Raw genomic sequence first — 23,684 nt, 5'->3', positions numbered from 1 at the left:
AAAAGTAAACATATGTTTCAATGAGTTAAGAATGACAAATGTAGCTCCTTCGAGTGGGTAGAGCTGAGCACAAAACCACTTCCAGGTCACATTTCTGGTCACATCCGAATTAACTCATCTTCTACAATTGGTCTCAATGCTCCAGGGTTAAGGAAGAAAAACAAAATCAGGGTTCTCACTTCTGATCTGCTACACTCATTACAACTGGAAGGTGGATGTGTGAACATCAGATTAGAACAGGGCTGAGCTCAGCTCTAGGATCCTCCCATAGCTGATAGACAATCTGCTGACCTGCACATCCAGGCTCACTTGAAAAATGTCACTGGAGGGCTGCGGGTCCTGTTAAAGGCGATCTGACAAGAGTTAGCACCTATAGGAGGAGGAAGGATATTTGCCACACACAAGTATATACATATACACACACACACACACAATATATATATATTTATAAAATATATATAATATATATCACACACACATGTACAGATACACAGATGTACATCCTCACAACTGAACATGTGGCATGTACAAATATATTCTATTTTAAATGATAATGGATATTTTATCAGGCATAATGATCAGCACTTTGTAAGTTTGCAATTATCCTTATCTAGTTCATTGGTCTCAATGTTCCACCACCATATTGAAGTGTTTGTGTTGCGAGACATTCCGTTTCATTGTGAACACATTAACCTTTGCAGATTAGAATGGAGAGTACACTGCATCAGATTGTCATCTCCAGCTGGACATGGATTTGGAGGTCCCATCATTAAACTTCATACCTCCCATTTCCACACACTCCCAGTTACACACTCTCCCTTTTACCCCGCCCCCATTATTATAAACAAAAGTGTCAAAGAAAATTATGAAAACCAGAAGGTGAATGGCCTTATGATTCTTCTCATGGGTTGCTCATAGCAGGACCCTAACTCAAGGCCAATCCTGGAGATTGGCGACCCTAATACAGCAGCATTTGAGCACAAAGATTACGAATCTCTTCAAAAAGTGTAACATCACCTTTAACTTAATTTAGCTCTGCAAGTGATTCAATACATAACACTCAGTCACTAGTGTCCTCAACAGTTCAACACTTGCACATTTTTAATAGAACTGATCGTGAAAATAAACACTGGCATGTTAAAATAGACAATTGTTTATTTATTTCAAATGTAGGGTTTCAACGGACATGATGTGGGGTAAAACCATACATTAAAAAAATCACACTTTAAAAGCATATTAGAAAGTTCAATGCAGATTTTAAAAATGGGCATCAATGGCTTATTGAACATGATAATGACTTAGTGAAATTTATGTCACATGATCGGCTCGTGTCCTACATAAACATAACTTTTAACTAAAATCATTTCTTGTACGTCTTGCCCGCTATTCCAGCACCAGGACTATATCCAAGCTCAACATTGCAAATAAAAACAAAATACCGCGGATGCTGGAAATCTGAAATAAAAACAGAAAATGCTGGAAATGCTCTGAGCAAGAGTCGTACCGACTCGAGACGTTAACTGTTTCTCTCTCCACAGACGCTGCCGGACCTGCTGAGTTTTTCCAGCAATTTCCTGTTTTTATCTCAACATGGCAAATAGGTCTTTGCATCAGCCTGAATATGTGACCCTCTTAAAACATCCCAAAACCATGGGTATACACGGAAGTACGTTAATTCTGCCAAGCAAATGTGTCTCTGCCACCAACTACTTGGAAGTGTGCACCTCCACTAAGTGTGTAAGAATTGAGAGAGATTCAGTACACTTCCAGCTCAGTGCAGTGACTGAACACAGCAACCGGAGAAAGATGTCAAGAGCAGTGCTGACCGACTGGGTCAGTAAATCTGGTTTAAATGTAGTGAAGAATGCCCAGTCTGACACGGTCCAGCGTACACATTGCTGACAAGCTGGGGTGAGTGGCTGCAGGGCGAGTGTGCCCACAGCCGGTCCCCCATTTTCAATCACTCTGTTAGCCACCAGCAAAAGAAACTGCAGTGTCTATGTCATGCAATCGTCGTCATCCATCGTTTGCAAAATACGTACGTTAGTTTACCACACATCTCATGTGCGAATTTCTGTGGCTGGCTTCGGTGCTAGATATTGCAAACTAAATGAGGAGTGGGGTGGTGGGGTGGGATGAGGGAGAGGCATGCAGAGCTGCCTCTCATGTCCACCTTCTCTCTAGGTTCCTTTTTATAAATTGCAATATTCAAGGAGAGGGAGAAAAAGATGAGGACATCTTATTTGGATGGTCTCTCCACCTAACCTTGCGGCTTCAGATCACCAACGCTGCAAAAGTCAATAGAGCACTTACCCTTTTACAGCTGGATAATTTGTCACTTAAAACAACACATCTCCCACACACTGGCTCTGCAATTTGCTGCTGCATGTGATTCAAAGTCATCGCTTAAAAAAAAAAATACGAGGCAGTTTTAAGTTCAAAAATTAAAAGGTCTTAATTATAGATAAGGTCGCTGCTCTTTAACACTCGGAACCACTGTGACAATCACTTTCAATCCAGTCTAGGGCTTAGAATCACACCGCACAGCAAGAGGCCATTCAGCCCGTCGTGCCAGTGTCAGTTCTTTGAAAGAGCTGTCCAATTGGAGACTCGAGTCTCAGCTTTTTGATCCCCACAAACCTGCTGTGGTCTCACCTTCGTTTCTTGGTGGCTGCACACAGAACCAGGTGACCTCTGGAGTTCTGTGCTCTGTGGGTCGCTTTCTGTCTCGTTGTTTTCTGTCATGGTCCGGTGAGCGTGGGCTTTAAATCCCCCCCCCCACCCACCCCGTTTACTCTCAGTGGGTTTCCTACAGGCGGCTGGTGCGCGGATTCTCGCTCCGATCAACTCGCGTCCCACTCTACAACTTTGCTACATTTCCCGGTGTAACAAACCAGCCTCCCGGCCACGCCCCCTCGACGCTGATTGGCCCCCGCCGCCTATTCAGCATATGCCTCGGCCCCACGCGACATGCGGAGAGGCGCCCGTGATTGGCTGCGGCGGGGAAAAGGCGGGGCCATTCCGGGCTATGGGCGGGTCCAGTCGGGGCAGCTGTCCTGGTCCTGTTCCCTCGGTTGTGTTCTGTGCTCTGGGGGCTGCTTCTGTCTTTTGCTAACTGGCGCTTTTTTTTTGCGGAGGGGAGAGCAGCAGGTAGGGGGGTCAGTGACAGGTCAGGCTCAGTGCCCCCCACCCTGAACCACCATGTGGAGGGAGGAAATGGCCATGCATTCCTGTTTTCGATCACTGACCCCCCCCGCTGGAAGATGCCTTGTGTGAGCACTGCACTGAATAAACTGGCTGTGATGGATTAGGAAAGGTCAAACAGGCCACATGGAACGGTTTGTCAGCATGATGCAGCATCTTCAGATCAGGGACAAAGCTTACCACACCTTTCAATTAAACTTCAATGAACCATAAAATCTGTGGATTTAGTTTAACGAGACTGCCCATTTCTGGTTGATCCCAACTCCATGGTTAAGCCTTAATTCTTGATTATCCTTTATAAGCACCTCCTTTATCTCTATAAACACCGCTCATTGCCTTTTAAACCATTGATACCCTCCTTCTGTCTTTTGTTTCAATGGCCTTCCTAGGTCATTTATTATTTTGCCTTGAAATATGATCACGATTTGGCTGCGGTGTAGGTGTGAACGGGGTGGGGGCGGGGGGGGGGGGAATTGAGGAATTAAGTTCTTATTTTGATAACTCTAATGAGGTCATTAAACATTTTCTGGCCTTGAAGCCATGTCTTATGCACTAAACTGACATTGACATCCTTAGTCACTGTCCTCTCAGGTGTCCCCTGAGCAGGATTTTACCTTCTGTCTCCCATGGGGGCAAGAATTCATTCCTCCTGTCCACCCCAGTCCAGAGTCAGTACCTTCTGTCTCCCATGGGGGCAAGAATTAATTCCTCCTGTCCACCCCAGTCCAGAGTCAGTACCTTCTGTCTCCCATGGGGGCAAGAATTAATTCCTCCTGTCCACCCCAGTCCAGAGTGTCCAAAACTGCATTGAATTACTTAGGCACAATTTGAACCTGGTTGTTTCTTTCCCCTGCCTCTTCCTGCAAGTACTGCCTGCTGGTGAGAGGCAGTTCCACAGGTGATAGCTTAATATTTCAGGGCAATCCTTGATCAGAATAGTTTGATTGGATCATTGTCCCCTGACTTTCTAAATCAGGGGCCCTGCTCCCAATCTCTATGCAGAGGGGAAAGATGTTTGCGGATGCACATAGGTTGAGGGAAGCATCAGTTGACTCCACGCTGATCCAGGCTGCTAACACTGACCAAACCGACCATAAAAGAATGATGACTTGGGTGGGATATGGCCGAGGGATACAGGAGGGGGAGGTGTAATCCTGGAACTCAACAAGAACCAGTGCCTTCAGTGGGAGATGGAGAAAAGAGAAAAACAACTGCTGCTCAATGCAAAAACCCAAATGCTTGAAATACACTACATGTCTCCCAGGGTCTGAAAACAGAGAAGGACTAAATTCTGTTATAGGGAGCTAGACTCAAAAGATTCTGAAGAAGAGTCATCTGGACTCTTCCTCTCCACAGATGCTGTCAGACCTGCTGAGTTTTTCCAGCAATTTTTGTTTTTGTTTCAGGCTTCCAGCATCCGCAGTATTTTGCTTTTATCAAAAGATTAGTTTGTATTTTCCTTTTTATAAATGCTGGTGGACATGCTGAATAAATTTCAGCATTTTCTGTCATTTATTTCAGATTTGCCTCTTTTTCTGTACTAACTGACTGATATTTCAGACATAACCTGTAGCCTCCCCAGTGTTTGATAAAGATGTCAGAAATTAGAGTAAATTATAGTGATAAAATTCAACATATATTTATATTTCTGTCAATGTTGATATGTCTGACATCAATTTCTATATAAATTCATTGATGTGGCGATCTCCTGAAAGACTTCAAATAGTTTGCAGCATGTTGTAGGAGTGTGCACCCATACATGAATTATATTGTAACATAAGCATTTCTTTACCTAGTGTGATTGTCTAGTCCAAATATATAAAAGTAACTTCTTGTTTGCACAACTGTCAAGAGAACTATATAACATTTCATAAAGAATTTTAAAAATGGGAAGAGAATACAAGAGAATAACCTCAACAGGTACCTCAAATGGCTTCATTAATCATTATCCAAAACTCAGATGAGATTATTGACTTGGGGAGCCAGAGAACACAAGATTTCACATGTTTTTCTCCATATTCTGGCTGCAGAGCTGAGGGAGAGATAGAAGGTACAGCTTCCCACAGAGCGGAGTGAAAATCAGAGGTAAGAGTAATCGTGGGCTGCTTGGGTTAGCTCTTGACAGCCAAATTCAGCGTTAGCAGAAGGATAGGATTAAGCCAAGTTCTTTTAAACTATGGTGGTCATAGTACAAGGAGAGTCAACTGAGGAAAAGGTAAAGATTTTTGTTTGTAAATTCACTGTTTTAGCTCCGTTGGTAGTGCTCTTGCTCCTGGGTCAAAAAGTTGTAGGTTCAAGGCCAACAGCATGACTTGAGCACACACTCTCAACAGCCGCTGCACAATGTTGGGAGTGCTGTTTTCTAGATGAGGTATTTAATCCAGGTCCCGTCTGCCCTCTCAGATGGACGAAAAAGACTCTGCTGCACTATTCGAATAAGAACAGGTCCTTGTCAACATTTATCCCACAACCAATATCACTTAAACGGTTTAGTTGGTCATTTATCCCATTGCTGTTCGTGGGACTTGATTGTGCGCAAAAGGGCTGCTATGCTACCTACATTGCAAAAGTGGCTATACCTCAAAATAACTTGCTGACTGTGAAGTGCTTTGGAATGTTCTGAGGTTGTGAAAGCTGTGATATAAATGCAAGTTCTTTCTTGCTTAATCATTCGCATGTACCATCCACCGCCTTAAACATTCACTTCCTCAACCATTAGCACACAGTGGCAGCAGTGGGTACCATCTACAAGATGCACTTCAGCAACTCGCCAAGGCTCCTTCAACAGTACATTCTAAACCTGGACCTCTATCACCTAGAACGATAAGGGCAGCAGACGCATGGGAGCAGCACCACCTGGAAGTTCCCCTCCAAGCCACAAACCATCCTCTCTTGGAAACCTATCAGTTCCTTCATTGTGCCTGGGTCAAAATCCTAGAACTCCCTCCCTAATAGCACTGTGGGCGTACCTACACCACATCGACTGCAGCGGTTCAAGAAGGCAGCTCATCACCACCTTCTCAAGAGCAATTAGGGATGTGCAACAAAAGCTGGCCTTGCCAGCAACACTCACATCCATGAACAAATATTTTTTTTAAAACGTACCTATCGTCCTTCATGGACAATTCCCATTGCAAGTAGCAGGCATGTAGGCATTAATATGACTTGCCTGCTATGTGGGATAGACAGTACAACAGTGATAGATTACTGCAATGAAATATCCACACCTTTGATAAGAGTAGTTTGTAAGCTCAGTTCCTGCCTTCTTTGAACAATGCAATTGTTGTTTTTCCTTTGTTGCAGTTTATGTCTCGAACGCTTTCATGTTGCGAAACATGAGCTGAACTGTCGATTTTGAGTTGGGGACGTTCACAGTTGCTGCTTTCCAAGTGATAATTCAGAAACATTGCCAATATAGATGATTACAGTGCTTTTATTGATGTTCAAAAGTCATCCCTGTTAGTCCCAATATGCTATGTATATTCATTAGCAGGAACCCATCTGCACAAGCCGGGCAGTTCAAATTTTATACAGCCCCCTCTGTGTGCAAAGAAATACAGAAAATGTATTATTACATCAGTAAGTACAGGCGATTAAAAGGTGTGAAGAGCTTATTGAATGGCTGGAAATAGTTGTCACACTTAACATGTTAAAAACTGGTACTTTTGTAATTGATTCCTATGGTAAAGGCAAACAGTTAGTGTGATTTGCCTGATAGAGCCAGTTGCGTACAATAAGCCTAGTATAAGTGGGGAGGACTGGTATACGCTGTGCAATTGATTAAACTGGTTATATCTCACATTGGAACTTTTATTTTTGCAAGGAGCCAGTGCAATGGGAGTTCCTAACAGCTGTTGAGAACTCTGTGAGGTTGATGCCAGTCAAGGACCACACTGAAGGATTATTGATTATGGTGTAATCACTGCAGGTTTATTGAGTGCTAATCCAAAGTCGATTGCCAAGAAACAGCACTAGAGCTGAAAATCAGTGTCTGCGTGCTGAACGTGCATAATGTTGATGAGCACATGGAAAGCTAGGGACACTTTGTAGGTCACTTCGTGCATCCAAAAAAATGTTTAAATTTTTTTTTGCCATGTACCTATTGAGAGATATTGAAAGTTTGTCTTAAACAGTCCCCACACCGCATTTGTTTGGCAGCAATGTTTATCACATATTTGGATGTGTGTTTCTGCAATCTTCTGTCCTCTATGAATGATAATATACCTTAGGAAGATTTTATAAAGTGCTAATTTAAAAGCAAAGGTGAATTAAAGAGGTTTCCCACAAATAGCTCAAAGTAGAACATAATCAAAAATATTAATCTTCCCCATGCTCAGTTTCCACCCACCCTCACCCTAATGTGAGGTAATGGAGCAAAGCTAGCAACAACAACAACAACTTATATTTATATGATGCCTTTCATGTAGTAAAACTTCTCAAGGCGCTTCACAGGAGCATCATAAAGCAAAACTCGACACCAGGCCACACGAGAGATAGTAGGGTAGATGGCCAAAGGTTTAGTCAAAGTGGTAAGTTCTAAGGAGCATCTTATTGGAGGAAAGAGAGAAGGAGAGATTTAGGGAGACATATCCAGAGCTGAGGGCCTTGGCAGCTGAAGGCACAGCCACTGATGGTGGAGCGATTAAAATCAGAGATGCTCAAGAGGCTAGAATTAGAGGAGCACAGAGATCTCTGAGGGTTGTGGGGCTCGAGGAGAGTACCGAGTTAGGGATGGCGAGGCCATGGAGGGATTTGAAAACAAGGATGAGAACTGTAAAATCAAGATATGGCCTAACTGGGAGCACAGGGGTGATGGGTGATTGGGACTTGCTGATAGATGCGGGAGAGCATCCAGAACAGGCTTTGACAGAGATATCACAACTGTCAACCTCTTTAACATGCGTTAGGGATGTGAATTCCCTTGTGGCAATGTTCAAGTATATTTTATGAATAATTGTGCTATGCAAATCATAGCCCTGAGCAAGGGTACATGACAATGACAATGTTGCCTTTTTACAGTGTCCTGTGATTATGGGCGGAATCGTCCCAGATTTGCGCAAACTGCTGGTTGCAATGGGGGGTTTTTGTGATGTACCGCCCCATCCCTGGTGCACCCTGCCTCATTAATAATGCATTCCCAGGAAACAGGCTGGATCGCCTCTGATTCGCCTGCCCCGCTGTCAGTAATCCAGGCGCCATATTTAAATGGTGCTCCTGCACAGAGCTAGCAATCTCTAAGGGATCAGAAGATGCTGCAAAGTCATGGCTGCCAAAGGGAGGAAACATGCTGCCTCCAAAATTAGCAACACCTCCCTTAAGCGCCTACTGGAGGCAGTAGACGCCTGTCGTGAAGTGCTGTGCTCCCGGCTCCGGGCGAAGACAAGCAAGCAAGGTGACAAATCCAGCATGGGAGGTGGTGGCAACAACAGGCCATGGCCAATGCCCTGTAAAAGGAGGCAGCCACCCACTCAGTGCTGAAAGAGGATGAATGATCCTCTCTGTTCCGCCAGGGTAAGTCACTCTCCTCATCACTCTTAACTGACACACTCACCATCCCATTACACATCCACAGGGATCTCACTCACTGCCAGTTCAAGAGACATCACCACTCACTCTCTCACACACACCTTCATCTGCCCTGCAGATTGTGTCCTCATCCTGTCCATGGCACCACTCACCACCGCCATTGATGGGTGGAGCAGGCGATCGTAAACTGGTTTCACAACAGCATAAAACCGATTTTTGACCTTCTAGCCATATTGTCCTCCTGTCCCCCTCATCCTCCCCGTCCACCCACCATGACACCCAACACCAGTGAGGCCGGAAAATTCCAGCCTGTGTTTCAGATGTCTCCCTGGAACGAGTGAGATAGAGAAATCATCATTTTGACAACCACAGTGTGAATTCCTACCACTTGTTGGAATACAAAACAGCCTTGTCTTTATGATCTTTTAAGTGTAATATTATTATATTATCAGAGTGACAGGTTAATTATTTATGTTAAGTAGATCTAATTTGCATAAGAGAATCAGGCTGGCTTAGAAAATAAATCTTCCTGGATCTTCATCACAGCACAAGTATCATCTCCAGAAAATGGGAAAAATATAGGGGCCTGACAATGTGATCACTCACTTTATAAATGCAAGTTCCACTCTCAAGCGAGCATGCATCTCACTCAACATGCACCATTTGTTAGACTTTATTTGACATCCTTCAGCTTGAAATATTTTCGCACCCTTACTTGCTGAAAGTGAGAGACATAAACCAATGGAATTATGGCATTGGGGCACCTGGGAACTTAGTGAAAGACAGGGTCAACAGTCTATCTCCTAAACCAATGAGTTTTAAGGACTGAGAAAGAAACAGAGGAATGACAGAGATGGAAATAGAATGATTCCAGTTAAATCAGGTAGAGAAAGAGAAATAAAGTGAGGGATTTTCCATCCCCGCTGTGGTGGGGCCTATCGTGGGGGATGCGGTGGGCCAGCCAAAAACTCCATTGACTTTAAGGCGGGACCGGAAGATCCCGTCGGTGGGTGAGGCCCAGCCAAAGTGAGGGAAAGAAAGATTGGAGTTTGAGGGAGAGGAAAGAGAATGGAAAAGGGAGAAACAAGCTTAAAAAAAAATGTAAAATTTTTTAAATCTCCAAGAAGAATTTACTACATGCAGGGATGAGATTGAACAGTTTAAATTGTTCCCTTTCTGGACCAGAGAGGGTTACTCGCATTACATTAACAATTGTTAAAAGGGTACTGAGATCCTTAATTACCAGCCCGAACTTTCTGTGGTGAGTGTAGTGAACAGCTAATGCGTAAATCCAGCAAATTATGGGCAACTAAGGGAGGAAGCGATGGTGAAGTGGTATTGTCTGGACTAGTGATCGAGAGACCCAGGGTAATGCTCTAGGGACCGGGGTTCGAAACCCACCATAGCAGGTGGCGGAATTTGAATTCAATAAAAATCTGGAATTAAAAATTTAATGATGACCATGAAACCTTTGTCAATTGTTGTAAAAACCCATCTGGTTCACTAATGCCCTTTAGGAAGGAAATCTGTTGCCCTTACTTGGTCTGGTCTCAGCTGATGAATTAGTGCTCCTCCATGTTGAACACCACTGGAGGAAGCACTGAGGATGGCAAGGGTGCAGAATGTACTCTGGGTGGGGAACTTCAATGTCCATCACCAAGAGTGGCTTGGTAGCACCACTACTGACCGAGCTGGCTGTGCTAAATGGTCAGGGTCTGCAGCAGGTGGTGCCAATAAGAGGGCAAAAGATACTTACTCACCAACTTGGCTGCAGCAGGTGCATCTGTCCATGACAGTATCAGTAGGAGTAACGACTGCACAGTCTTTGTGAAGATGAAGTCTGACCTTCACATTGAGGATACCCTCCATCGTGTTGTGTGGCACTATCACCGTGCTAAACGGGATAGATTTCAAGCACACCTAGCAGCTCAAGACTAGGCATCCATGAGGTCCTGTGGGCCATCAGCAGCAGCAGAATTGCACTCGAACATAATCTGTAACCTCATGGCCCAGTATATCCCCCACTCTACCATTACAATCAAGCCAGGGGATCAACCCTGGTTCAATGAAGAGTGCAGGAGGACATGCCAGGAGCAGCACCCGGCATATCTAAAAATGAGGCGTCAACCTGGTGAAGCTATAACACAGGATTACTTGCATGCCAAACAGCATAAGCAGCAAGTGATAGACAGAGCTAAGCAACCAACGGATCAGATTTAAGCTCTACAGTCCTGCCACATCCAGTCATGAATGGTGGTGGACAATTAAACGGCTCACTGGAGGAGGAGGCTCCACAAAAACCCCCATCCTCATGGATGGGTAGCCCAGGACATCAGTGCAAAAGCATTTGCATCTTCAGCCAGAAGTGCCAAGTGGATGATCCATCTCGGCCTCCTCTGGAGGTCCCCAGCATCACAAGTGCCACTCTTCAGCCAATTTGATTCACTCCATGTGATATCAAGAAACGGCTGAAGACACTGGACACTGCAAAGGCTATGGGCCTGACAATATTCCTGCAATTGTACTGAAGACTTGTGCTCCAGAACTTGCCGCGCCCCTAGCCAAGCTGTTCGAGTACAGCTACAACACTGGCATCTACTCAGTTATGTGGAAAATTGCCCAAGTATGTTCTGTACGTAAAAAGCAGGACAAATCCAACCTGGCCAATTACCACCCCATCAGCCTACTCTCCATCATCAGTAAAGTAATGGAAGGAGTCATCAACAGTGCTACCAGGTGGTGCTTTCTTATTACTGACGCCCAGTTTGGGTTCCGCCAGGGCCACTCAGCTCCTGACCTCATTACAGCCTTGGTTCAAACATAGATAAAAGAGCTGAACTCCCAAGGTGAGGTGAGAGTGACTGCCCTTGATATCAAGGCTGCATTTGATCGAGGGTCGCATCAAGGAGTCCTAGCAAAACTGGAGTCAATGGGAATTAGGGGAAAACTCTCCACTGTTTGGAGTCATACCTAGCACAAAGGAAGATGGTTGTGGTTGTTGGAGGTCAGTCATCTCAGTTCCAGGACATCACTGCAGGAGTTCCTCAGGTTGGTGTTTTCGGCCCAACCATCTTCAGGTGCATCATCAGTGACCTCCCTTCCAACATAAGGTCAGAAGCAGGGATGTTCGCTGATGATTGCACAATGTTCAACACCATTCGTGACTCCTCAGATACTGAAGCAGTCCATGTCCAAATGCAGCAAGACCTGGACAATATCCAGGCTTGGGCTGACAAGTGGCAAGTAACATTCCTGCCACACAAGTGCCAGGCAATGACCATCTCCAGCAAGAGAGAATCCAGCCTTTGCCTCTTGATGTTCATTGGCATTACCATCACTGAATCCCCCACTATCAACATCCTGGGGGTTACCATTGTTCAGAAACTGAACTGAACAAGCCATATAAATATTGTGGCTACACAACCAGGTCAGAGGCTAGGAATCCTGCTACACGAAACCCACCTCCTGACTCTCCAAAGCCTGTCCACCATCTACAAGACACAGGTCAGGAGTGTGATGGAATACTCCCCACTTGCCTGGATGAGTGCAATTACCACAACACTCAAGGAGCTTGAGACCATCTAGGACAAAGCAGGCCGCTCCATTGGCACCACATCCACAAACATTCACTCCTTCCAACACCGACGCACAGTAGCAGCAGTGTGTACAGTCTACAAGGTGCACTGCAGGAATTCACCAAAGCTCCTTAGACAGCACCTTCCAAACCCACAACTGCTACCATCTAGAAGGACAAGGGCAGCAGATGGATGGGAACACCACCACCTGGAAGTTCCCCTCCAAGTTACTCACGACCCTGACTTGGAAATATATTGCCGTTCCTTCACTGTGGCTGGGTCAAAATCCTGGAACTCCCTTCCTAACAGCACTGTGGGTGTGCCTACGCCACATGGACTGCAGCAGTTCAAGAAGGCAGCTCACCACCACCTTCTCAAGGGCAAATAAGGCTGGGCTATAAATGCTGGCCTAGCCAGTGACGCCCACATCCTGTGAATGAATAAAAAAGAGATGCTGTTTGTCTGAGGCAAATGACAGTGTAGCATGAATCAAGGAGTAAGCTCTGGAGATTCACAACTCAAAGCGTAAATCTTAATGCCCTGAATTTGCTGGTTGATTTACACGTTAATAACACCATGTATCTTTAACGCACCATTAATTTTTGGGTAAGAACTGACCCATAATGATTATGCTAATGTGCACACCATATTCTTGAAGCATTCATATTCATATGAAAAATAGTATGTAGTTAAAAGTACTTTAAAAAGGCATTTGTTTCTTATTAAAATGTTGTGCCGCTATCTACAAAAAGTACAGCATTTAATTGTTATTCCATTAGGTTTATAAGAATTATGCTGATGAGACCTCAGAGTGGATTAATTGGAAAGTAGGCTTTGCCATACATAATTTGAGCAAACTCTTCTCGCAAAATTTGTCTGCTGTAATCATCACCTGCTAGCAGTAAATTGTTTAATTTTGCTATTGAACTTAATTTGTGGCATATAACAGGTAAATTTCACAGCACCTTCCAAACCTACGATCTCTTCTGCCTGAAGGATAAATGCATAGGAACACCACCACCTCCAAGTTCCTATCCAAGTTACACACGGTCCTAACTTTGAAATGTGTCACTGTTCCTTCTTCATTGCTGGGTCAAAATCCTAGAACTCCCTCCCTAACAGCGCTGTGAGTGTATGTCCCTTGGCCACACAAACTATTAGCAGCTCAAGACCTCAAGGGCAATTAATGCTGGCCTTGCCAGTGATGCCCATGTCTCATTAACTAATTTTAAAAAAAGGAAATAAGAATTAAAAGTTGAATAATGAAGATATGACCTTCAGGGACTTGTCTGTGGTGTTGCCTATGGGAAGCCAGGGTTATGTTTGGCACCTCAGGTGTATTTGATAGGTGGGCAGGATTTGGTGGGTAATGGATAGGGATAATTGGATCAAGCTGTGCAAATATAATTTAGTCCCCATTTTGAAGTCATATTTTCTGTCCTTATCAATTGACTTGTTAAAAATCTTACATGCATGTTTTGATAACTTTTCCCATTGTAAGATCTTATAACCATATTTACAATAGAAGCTGTCTATGTAAACATGCCACTCTGTAATTATACACTCTTACCAGAGGTGATGCTACAGTGCCCCTAATAGGGTATGTGTAATGGAAATGGGAGAACAGCAACAGAATGTACAACTTTAAAATGGAAACTAAATTAGGTTTATAAGTCCCAGCCCAATTGTCTAGTAGATCTGATTGGTTTGGGTGGGTCATTGAGACAGTTTATTGTAATGAGGCCTGGCTGCACTGCCCTCATTGGGGATCATGCCCATTGTGCCCGCTGTCCCTTTAAAAACTACTTCTTTGTGTCTAACTGCAGTGTTATCATGGGAAGGGTCAGGCTTGGCACAAACAATCCTTCAATTAGCACAAATCAGGGATCAGAAGCTTGTAATACGTCTGCATCATTCGATCGTCAGCAACACCAAGCAAATCCAGAAGGGGACTCACCATGACCTTCCCAGAGCAATCAAGGCTGGGAAATATCCCATTTTAATTTATTTGGCCTTTTTCTGTTAGGTTTCTCTGAAGCCCGTGGTATTCTCTGGAGGGGGATTCGTGAGACACAGACTCCAGGTTTCCCACAATTCCTGTAGGAAAAGACCTGTTTTCCCTATGGAAACAGGCCGGGGGCCAATAATGTGGAATTATCAGACACAAAACCGAGGCATTCAGAACAGCAGAATGCATCTGGGCCAATCCACAGGGCAGTAGGGGTTTGTACAGAAACAATACATTAAGCTTTTTACAGCCTCCTGAAAGTACTTAAATAAGGGGATCGCCATAATGCATCTAGACTACCTGTGCTGCTCCATAGCATTCATTTGAAATAAGTGGACATTCCTTGCTTCTCCGATACCCCTTCCTGCCAACCTCCATTGCCACCTCCTCCTCCCACTCCTTGCCAACAAGCAACAACAAGACTACCATCGATGAGGAAGTCCAATGCTGAGTCAACTGTGCCAGCGCTGCCTTCTCCAAGCTGCACCAATGTATCTTTGACAACAGGGACCTTTGCAAGTTAACAAAGGTTCTGGTTTATAAGGTCATTATGTTGACCACCTTCCTCTACTACAGAAAAACATGGACTGTCTACCGACACCACATTAAGATCCTTGAGAGCTTCCATTAGCGGTGCTTGTGTCAAAACCTGGGGATCAAATGGGAGGACCGCCAAACTAACGTGAGCATCCTCCATGAAGCTGTATTTACCATCATTGAAGCCCTGCTCCTGCGGAACCAACTCTGGTGGACCGGCCATTGTGTCCAGATGCCCAAAAACTGTCTCCCTCGGCAGGTTCTCTTCTCAGAGCTCTCCATTGGCCAACGGCTCAAAGGGCAGCCAAAGGAAAAGATATAAGGATATGCTCAAGGTCGCCCTAAAGCACGGTGGCATTAACGGCACTGACTGAGAGGAGAATGCTGCTGATCACTCGACATGGCACCACCTGCCCCATCAAGGTGCAAGCCACTTCAAGGCTCAGCGACTCACCAGCGAGGTGGGATGGTGGTGGCAGAGGAAGGAGAAGGAAGCCAACCCGGGACTGCAATTTCCACTCTCCTGCACAACAACGTTGCTCCCACTGTGGAAGAACATGTGGATCAAGAATTGGGCTCCTCAGTCATCTGAAGTCTCACCAACCCTGACGGACATCATCCTTGATTCTGAGGGACTGCCGCCGATAAATGTAGTAAAACATCCCAGTGCACTCGAGCGTTATCTGTAAAAATAAGCTGACTCTAAGCCACAGAATAGAGACGTCAGGTCAGAGAGGTAGACTTTAGGATTATCTTAAAGGAGGGGAGAGAGTTAGAGAGTAAGAGAGATTTAGGGAAAGAATTCCAGAGATTAGAGCCAAGGCAACTGAAAGCATGGTTGCCAATGCGGGGAGTGATTAAAGCCAAATTAAAAACAAACAGCACTTCATTGGCTACTGGCCAAAATTCCACTGCCTTGCTCCCTTTAACATTTCCAATCCATCATGAACCATTTTACCAAGAGTCCCAGGAAAATGTCTAAATGTGCTTAGCTCATGTTATTGGGTGGGCCCATCCCATTTGTGCACAGGCGTCTTTAAGGTCTGACATTCAGTGATCTCCAGCAACCCATCCCTAGGTCCAAATTGGTGACCCCACTGAGATCAATCATTCAGCAATTAGTGAATCATAAACAAGTGTACACTCCGTAACGCTGTGAATGGTCCACAACAACCCTTGGTGCCACCAGTCTCCCCTGTTTAAAGTGGAAGCATATTCATTTAGCAATGCCTGCCAATTTTGTTTTTTGGATTCATTCACAAGATGTGGGCTTTGCTCGTTGGGCCAGCATTTATTGACAATCCCTAGCTGCCCTTGAGAAGGTGGTAATGAGCTGCTTTCTTGAACCGCTGTGGTCCATGTGGTGTAGGTACACCCACAGTGCTGTTAGGGAGGGAGTTCCAGGATTCTGACCCAGTTACAGTGAAGGAACGGCCGATATATTTCCAAGTCAGGGTGGTGAGTGTTTTGGAGGGGAGCTTCCAGGTGGTGGTGTTCCCATCTATCTGCTGCCCTTATCCTTCTAGATGGTAGTGGGTTTGGAAGGTGCTTTCCATGAAGCCTTGATGAATTCCTGCAGTGCATCTTGTAGATGGTACACACTGCTGCTACTGTGCGTCAGTGGTGGAGGGAGTGAATGTTTGTGGATGTGGTGCCAATTAAGCGGGCTGTTTTGTCCTGGATGGTGTCAAGCTTCTTGAGTGTTGTGGGAGCTGGACTCATCGAGGCAAGTGGAGAGTATTCCATCACACTCCTGACTTATGCCTTATAGATGGTGGACAGGCTTTGGGGAGTCAGAAGGTGAGTTACTTGTTGCAGGATTCCTAGCCTCTGACTTGCCCTTGTAGCCACTGTATTTATATGGCTAGTCCAGTTCAGTTTCTAGTCAATCGTAACCCCCAGGATGTTGATAGTGGGGGATTCAGTGATGGTATTGCCATTGAACATCAAGGAGTGATGGTTAGATTCTCTTTTGTTGGAAATGGTCATTGCCTGGCACTTGTGTGGCATGAATGTTACTTGCCACTTGTCAGCCCAAGCCTGGATATTGTCTAGGTCTTGCTGCATTGGACATGGACTGCATCCGTATCCGAGGAGTTGCGAATGGTGCTGAACATTGTGTAATCATCAGCGAACATCCCCATTTCTGACCTTATGATGGAAGGAAGGTCATTGATGAAGCAGCTGAAGATGGTTGGGCTGAGGAACTACCCTGGCATCTACCCTGAGGAACTCTTGCAGTGATGTCCTGGAGCTGAGATGACTGAACTCCAACAGCCACAACCATCTTCCTTTGTGCTAGGTATGACTCCAACCAGTGGAGAATTTTCCCCCTGATTCCCATTGACTCCAGTTTTGCTCGGGCTCCTTGATGCGAAGCTCGATCAAATGCTGCCTTGATGTCAAGGGCAGTCACTCTCACCTCACCTCGGGAATTAAGCTCTTTTGTCCTTTTTTGAACCAAGGCTGTAATGAGGCCAGGAGCTGAATGACCCTGGCAGAACACAAACTGGGTATCAGTGAGCAGGTTATTGTTAAGCAAGTGCCACTTGATAGCACTGTTGATGACCCCTTCCATTACTTTACTAATGATGGAGAGTAGGCTGATGGAATGCTAATTGGCCGGGATGGATTTGTCTTGCTTTTTGTGTACAGGACACACTTGGGCAATTTTCCACATAGCCGGGTAGATGCCAGTGTTGTAGCTGTACTGGAACAGCTTGGCTAGGGGTGTGGCAAATCTTTTATTCTATCTCAATCAGCACATATCTCACCATCAAACATACCGTCACATTGCTTGCAGGTCTTTCCACGATGATTGGAATGGCTCAAACTCTTCTTTCCCTGGTCAATAGGTTTGTCCCAGCCTGTTTGGTTTCTCATCAATATGGAAGACCTTTTGTGATTTTGTGAATTTATATTTCATTCCTTTTTATAACCTGCCTAAGTGAGATTGCCAGTTTTAGCACTATAGTGATTTGTACCGAATTATGGCCAATTTTATGCAACGAGGTTAAGGCTAGAGCAGACTAGTATTGTGTTGCTTTAAAATTCAAAGCTTCTCAGATTATTAAACCACCAATATGAAGACTTTAACTCAACTTCTTCACTCAGAAGATGGTGAATCTTTGGAATTCTCTATCCCAGAGGGCTATGGAGGCTCGGAGTATATTCAAGACACAGATCGATAGATTTTTAGATAATAAAGTTATCAAGGGATATGGGGATAGTGCTGGAATGTGGCATTGAGGTAGAAGATTAGCCATGCTCTAGTTGAATAGCGGAGCAAGTTTGAGGGTCTGAATGGCCTTCACTTGGTCCTATTTCCTATGTTCCTAAATACCATGCTGGGTAGGAACCAAGGTCCTAGAAAGGACTGTCTCATTTCCCACTGCACCACCCAGTGAGTCTCAGGATCTTACAACAGAGAAGGAGGCCATTCAGCCCATTGTGCCTATACCCACTCTTTGAAAGAGCTATCCAATTAGTCCCACTTCCCTGCTCTTTCTCCATAGCCCTGCAAATGTTTCCTTTTGAAGTGTGTATCCAATTTGATCTTGTATGTTGCTATTGAATCTGCTTACACGGTCCTTTCAGGCAACGCATTCCAGATCACAACAACACATTACATCAAAATAAGTCCTCATCTTCCCCCTTGTTCTTTTGCCAGTTATCTTCAATTGTTGGTGCTTTATGGTTTGGTGTTCTAGTTTGGTGTTGAAGTTTTAGCCTTGCCCTTTCAGTGCTGTTGCACCTTTGAGAGCTGCTTGTCTTTCCCACACCCAATAGCATCTTCAGAATGATTTTCCATGCAGCAGAGCTGCTGAATACCAATTGGAAGGATTAGAGAAATCATATGGGACCAGTGAACATTTTGCACTTCATGAGATCAGTGAATGAAGCGATGTTCCTGTGGTGCATCCCAAAATTGATGTGATTAAAGAAAACTGACTTTAGATAAAGTACCAAGAGCACAGCTTGCTAATTACAAAAAAATTAAATCTTTTTGCGACCAGGGAAAGTGGCAGTGCAGATGTGTAATCTGAAATGTCCTACAGGGCAGAAGGATTTCGACATCCCAGGGGATTGACCGTACTCTAGGCTGTCCAGACTGCTGGCAATTTTTCCATGACCTAATCTGTACAGTACTCTGTGGAGGACTGTGAGCAGTAGTCTGTGGAGTACTGCATAATTGAAGCATTTAATAAAGAAGAATGTAGAAATACAGGGAATTGGATGGAGATATTACATACAAAGGATATATATGCACAGAAATGGGCCATTCAACCCAACCAGTATATACTGACATGTACGTTCCTCGCGAGAATCCTCCTGTCTTTTCTCATCTAAATCCATCATTGTAACTCTCTATTTCCTTCTCCCTCGTATGTGTATCTATCTTTCCTTTAAATGCATCCATACTATTCACTTCAACCACTCGCTGTGATTTTATTCACCACTTTTGGCTCCTCTGTCCCTGAATGGTCCTTGTTGCCTTGTGTTTCCACGACCAGCTCCAATACCTCATCTAAGTGTTGTTTTTTTGTGTACGAGTCAAGACATTGAATGCGGACAAGCTATTCAGCTACAGAATGGCATCACAGCCCAGGGTAATCATTCAATATCACACGCACATTTTACAGCAGGAGCCAGGTTGATGGCAATCAGGAATCCCTTCTACACTCTCCCCACTACCTTGTCCCTTGACATTCGGGGGAGTGGCAGCATAGATTTAGCAGAGTGATACCTGGACTGCAAGGGTTAAATCACAAGGAGAGATTATACAGAGATTGTATTCCCTGAAATTTAGAAAGTTAGAGGGTTATTTGATTGAACTTTGTAAGGTATTAAGGGAACAGATAGGGTAAATAGAGAGAAACAATTTCTGCTGGTTTGCGAATCTAGGACTTGAGGGCATGGTCTAAACATTAGAGCCAGAATTTCCAGGAGTTTCAGAAACACTTCGACACACAAAGGATGGTTAAAGTTTGGAATTCTCTTCCACAAAAGACAATTGATGAGAGATCAATTGTTAATTTTAAAACTGGAATTGACCGAATCTGTTAAAAAAAAGTGAAGGAATCAAAAACAGGTATGCGGAATTAGCCATTATTTCATTGAATGGCTGAAGAGGCTTGAGGGGCTAAATGGCCTCCTCCTGCTCCTATATCCCTATGTTTAATGTCCTTGAAATGTACATCCCACTATTGTCTCACTAATCCAGCACAGATCAGGAACCAAAAACCTTCCTACCGTAAACTGTCTCAATTTGAGTTGCATGTGTAAACTGCTTCATTGCTGCGCAGTCATGTGTAGGGTAACTCCTAACCCTCCCACCACACACTTACCCCACTCACTGACTAACATTACAAATGGAAAAGGAAGTATTTACCTGCCACACTTTTCCTGAAAATTGTCCATGTACCTTTCTGCATATTTGCCATAAATGAACAAATTGGGAACATAGAAACATATGAACTGCAGGAGGCCATTGAGCCCCTCGAGTCTGTTCCATCATTCAATGAGATTGTGACTGGTCTGCCAATTGAAAGGTAAGCATGGCTCTATCGCGTGGTTCTGTAAGAATCCTTTTCAACTAATCTCCTTGTTTAGGTGAGAAAACATTGACATAAAAAATAAAGATTTATAAAGGAAACAATAGAACATATGAATTAGGAGCAGGAGTAGGCCCCTCAGCCTCTCAAGCCTGCTCCGCCATTCAATAATATCATGGTGGATCTGATTGTGGCCTCAACTCCATTTTCCTGCCTGCCCCACTATACCCTTTGACTCCCTTGTTAGTCAAGAATTTATCTAACTCAGTCTTAAAAATATTCAATGACCCTGCCTCCACAGAAAGAGAATTCCACAGGCTTATGACCAACTGGGAGAAAAAAATTCTCCTCATCTCCGCCTTAAATGGGATGCTCCATATTTTTAAACTGTGTACCCTGGTTCTAATCTCCCCACAAAGAGAAGCATCCTTTCAGAATCCACCCTGTCAAGTTCCTTCAGGATCTTATATGTTTCAATAAGATCACCTCTCATTCTCCTAAACTGCCATAAATACAGGCTCAATCTGTCCAACCTTTCCTCGTAAGATAACTCCTCATCCCAGGAATCAGTAGCACAATTCTTCTCCGAACTGCTTCTCATGCAATTACGTCCTTTCTTAAATAAGGAGACCAGAACTGTACACAGCACTTTAGATGTGGTGTCATCAATGCCCTGTCCAACTGTAGTAAAACATCCCTAATTATATATTCCATTCCCCTTGCAATAAACTACAGCATTCCATTTACCTTCCTAATTACTTGCTGTACCTGCATACTAACTTTTTTTGATTCATAGCAACATAGAAAATAGGAGCAGGAGTAGGCCATTCAGCCCTTTGAGCCTGCTCCACCATTCATTGTGATCATGGCTGATCATCCAACTCAATAAACTGCTCCCGCTTTCTCCCATATCCCTTGATCCCCTTCGCCCCAAGAGCTATATCTAACTCCTTCTTGAAAACATACAATGCTTTGGCTTCAACTACTTTCTGTGGTAGCGAATTCCACAGGTTCACCACTCACTGGGTGAAGAAATTTCTCCTCATTTCAGTCCTAAATGGTCTACCACGTATCCTCAGACTGTGACCTCTGGTTCTGGAATCCCCAACCATCGGGAACATCCTTCCTGCACCTACTCTGTCTAGTCCTGTTAGAATTTTATAGGTTTCTATGAGATCTTCCCTCATTCTTCTGAACTCCAGCGAATATAATCCTAACCGATTCAATCTCTCCTCATATGTCAGTCCTGCCATCCCAGGAATTAATCTGGTAAACCTTCGCTGCACTCCCTCTATAGCAAGAACATCCTTCCTCAGATAAGGAGACCAAAACTGCACACAATATTCCAAGTGTGGTCTCACCAAGGCCCTGTATAATTGCAGCAAGACATCCCTGTTCCTGTACTCGAATCCTCTCGCTATGAAGACCAACATACCATTTGCCTTCTTTACTGCCTGCTGCACCTGCATGTTTATCTTCAGTGACTAGTGTACAAGAACACCCAGGTCTCATTGCACATTCCCCTCTCTCAATTCATAGCCATTCAGGTAATAATGTGCCTTCCTGTTTTTGCTACCAAAGTGGATAACCTCACATTTATACACATTATACTGCATCTGCCATGCATTTGCCCACCCACTCAGCTTGTCCAAATTACACTGAAGCATCTCTGTATCCTCCTCACAGCTCACCCTCCCACCCATCTGCAATCTGGGTCATCTGCAAATTTGGAGATATTACATTTAGTTCCCTCATCTAAATCATTAATATATATATTGTGAATAGTTTCATGTACCAGGACTCCCAGATCCCTCTCCATTGCAGAGTTTAGCAATCTCGCTCCATTTAAATACTATGCTGCTTTTTTATTCTTCCTGCCAAAACGGAAAAGTTCACATTTTTCCACATTTTACCCCATCTGCCAAATTTTTGCCCACTCACTTAACCTACCTATGTCCCTTTGCAGACTCCTTGGGTTGGTCGGGGGGGGGGGTCTTCCGGTCCCGCAGAAGTCAATGGGCTTTTGGCTGGCTCACCGCAGCAGGACTCACCGCGCCGGGGCTGGAAAATTCCGGCTCTTACGTCCTCTTCGCCATTTACTTTCCTGCCTATCTTGGTCACCAGGAAATTTAGCAACCACCCACCCAGTCCCTTCATCCAAGTCATTGATACAGATTGTAAATAGTTTGAGGCCCCAGCACTGATCCCTGTGGCTCTCCACTCCACCAACCCGAAAATGCCCTATCTATGCCTACCTCTGTTTCCTGTTAACTAGCCAATCCTCTAACCATGCTAATATGTTACCCCCTACCCCATCAGCTATTATTTTGTGTAGTAACCACAGGTGCGGCACCTTGTTTAAACGAGAATGGCAGGGGGATGGGAACCTGGGCAGGGAGACAGAGAAGGAAACAAGGATAGAAACAAAAGACAGAAAAGTAAGAGGCAAAAGTGGAAGGCAGAAAAAACAAAGGCGAGAAACAAATGGGATCATAGTGCAAAATAAAGACAAGATGACTAACAAAGTTAAAAAGACACATCTAAAGGCATTGTATCTTAATGCATGGAGCATTCACAATAAGGTAGGTGAATTAACAGCACAAATAGATATAAACGTTTATGACATAGTTGCAATTACGGAGACATGACTGCAGGGTGACCAAGGATAGGAACTGAACATCCAGAGGTATTCAATATTTAGGAAGGACAGGCAAATAGGGGAAGCCTTGTTAGTAAAAGAGGAAATCAATGCAATAGTGAGGAAGGATATTGGCTCAGAACATCATGACATGGAATCTGTTTGGGTGGAGATAAGAAACACCAGGAGGCAGAAAACATTGGTGGGGGTTGCCTATAGGCCCCCAAACAGTAATGGGGATGTAAGGGAAGGAAATTAGAGACTCACGCAATAAGGGTACGACTGTGATCATGGGTGACTTTAATCTACATATAGATTGGACTAACCAAACTAGCAATAATACTGTGGAGGAGGATTTCCTGGAGTAAGTACGTGATGGTTTTTTAGACCAATATGTTGAGGAACCAATTAGAGAGCAGGCAATCCTAGCCTGGGTATTGTGCAATGAGGAAAGATTAATTAACAATCTTATTGTTCTTGGGTCCCTTGGGGAAGAGCAAGCATCAAATGTTTCAGCCATAAAATTGTTCATTAGGATGGAGAGTGAAGAAGTTGAATCCAAAACTAGAGTCCTGAGTCTAAATAAAGGGAACTACGAGGGTATGAGGCACAAGTTGGCAATGATGGATTGGGGAACCTTA

General features: G+C 44.3%; 2 protein-coding genes across 6 annotated transcripts in view; one reads left to right on the top strand and one right to left on the bottom strand.

Moving 5' to 3' along the window:
* Nucleotides 1–2,867, bottom strand: part of LOC144667838 (SH3 and cysteine-rich domain-containing protein 2-like) — a 110,964-nt gene extending 108,097 nt beyond the window's left edge. For both annotated transcript variants that reach the window (XM_078529354.1, XM_078529355.1), the window contains exon 1: nt 2,656–2,867. In XM_078529354.1, the coding sequence (XP_078385480.1) occupies nt 2,656–2,745 (90 nt within the window). In that variant the 5' untranslated portion in view covers nt 2,746–2,867. The remainder of the gene's footprint in view (nt 1–2,655) is intronic.
* LOC144667837 (alpha-2,8-sialyltransferase 8F-like) overlaps nt 1–23,684 on the top strand; it is a 1,155,130-nt gene that overhangs the window by 336,255 nt on the left and 795,191 nt on the right. The gene's annotated exons all lie outside the window — the stretch shown is intronic.

The sequence above is a fragment of the Cetorhinus maximus genome, chromosome 25 (assembly GCF_964194155.1).
Source record: "Cetorhinus maximus chromosome 25, sCetMax3.hap1.1, whole genome shotgun sequence".
NCBI lineage: Eukaryota > Metazoa > Chordata > Chondrichthyes > Lamniformes > Cetorhinidae > Cetorhinus > Cetorhinus maximus.
Note: the sequence above shows the minus strand (reverse complement) of the source record. Positions and strands in the feature narration are given on the sequence as shown.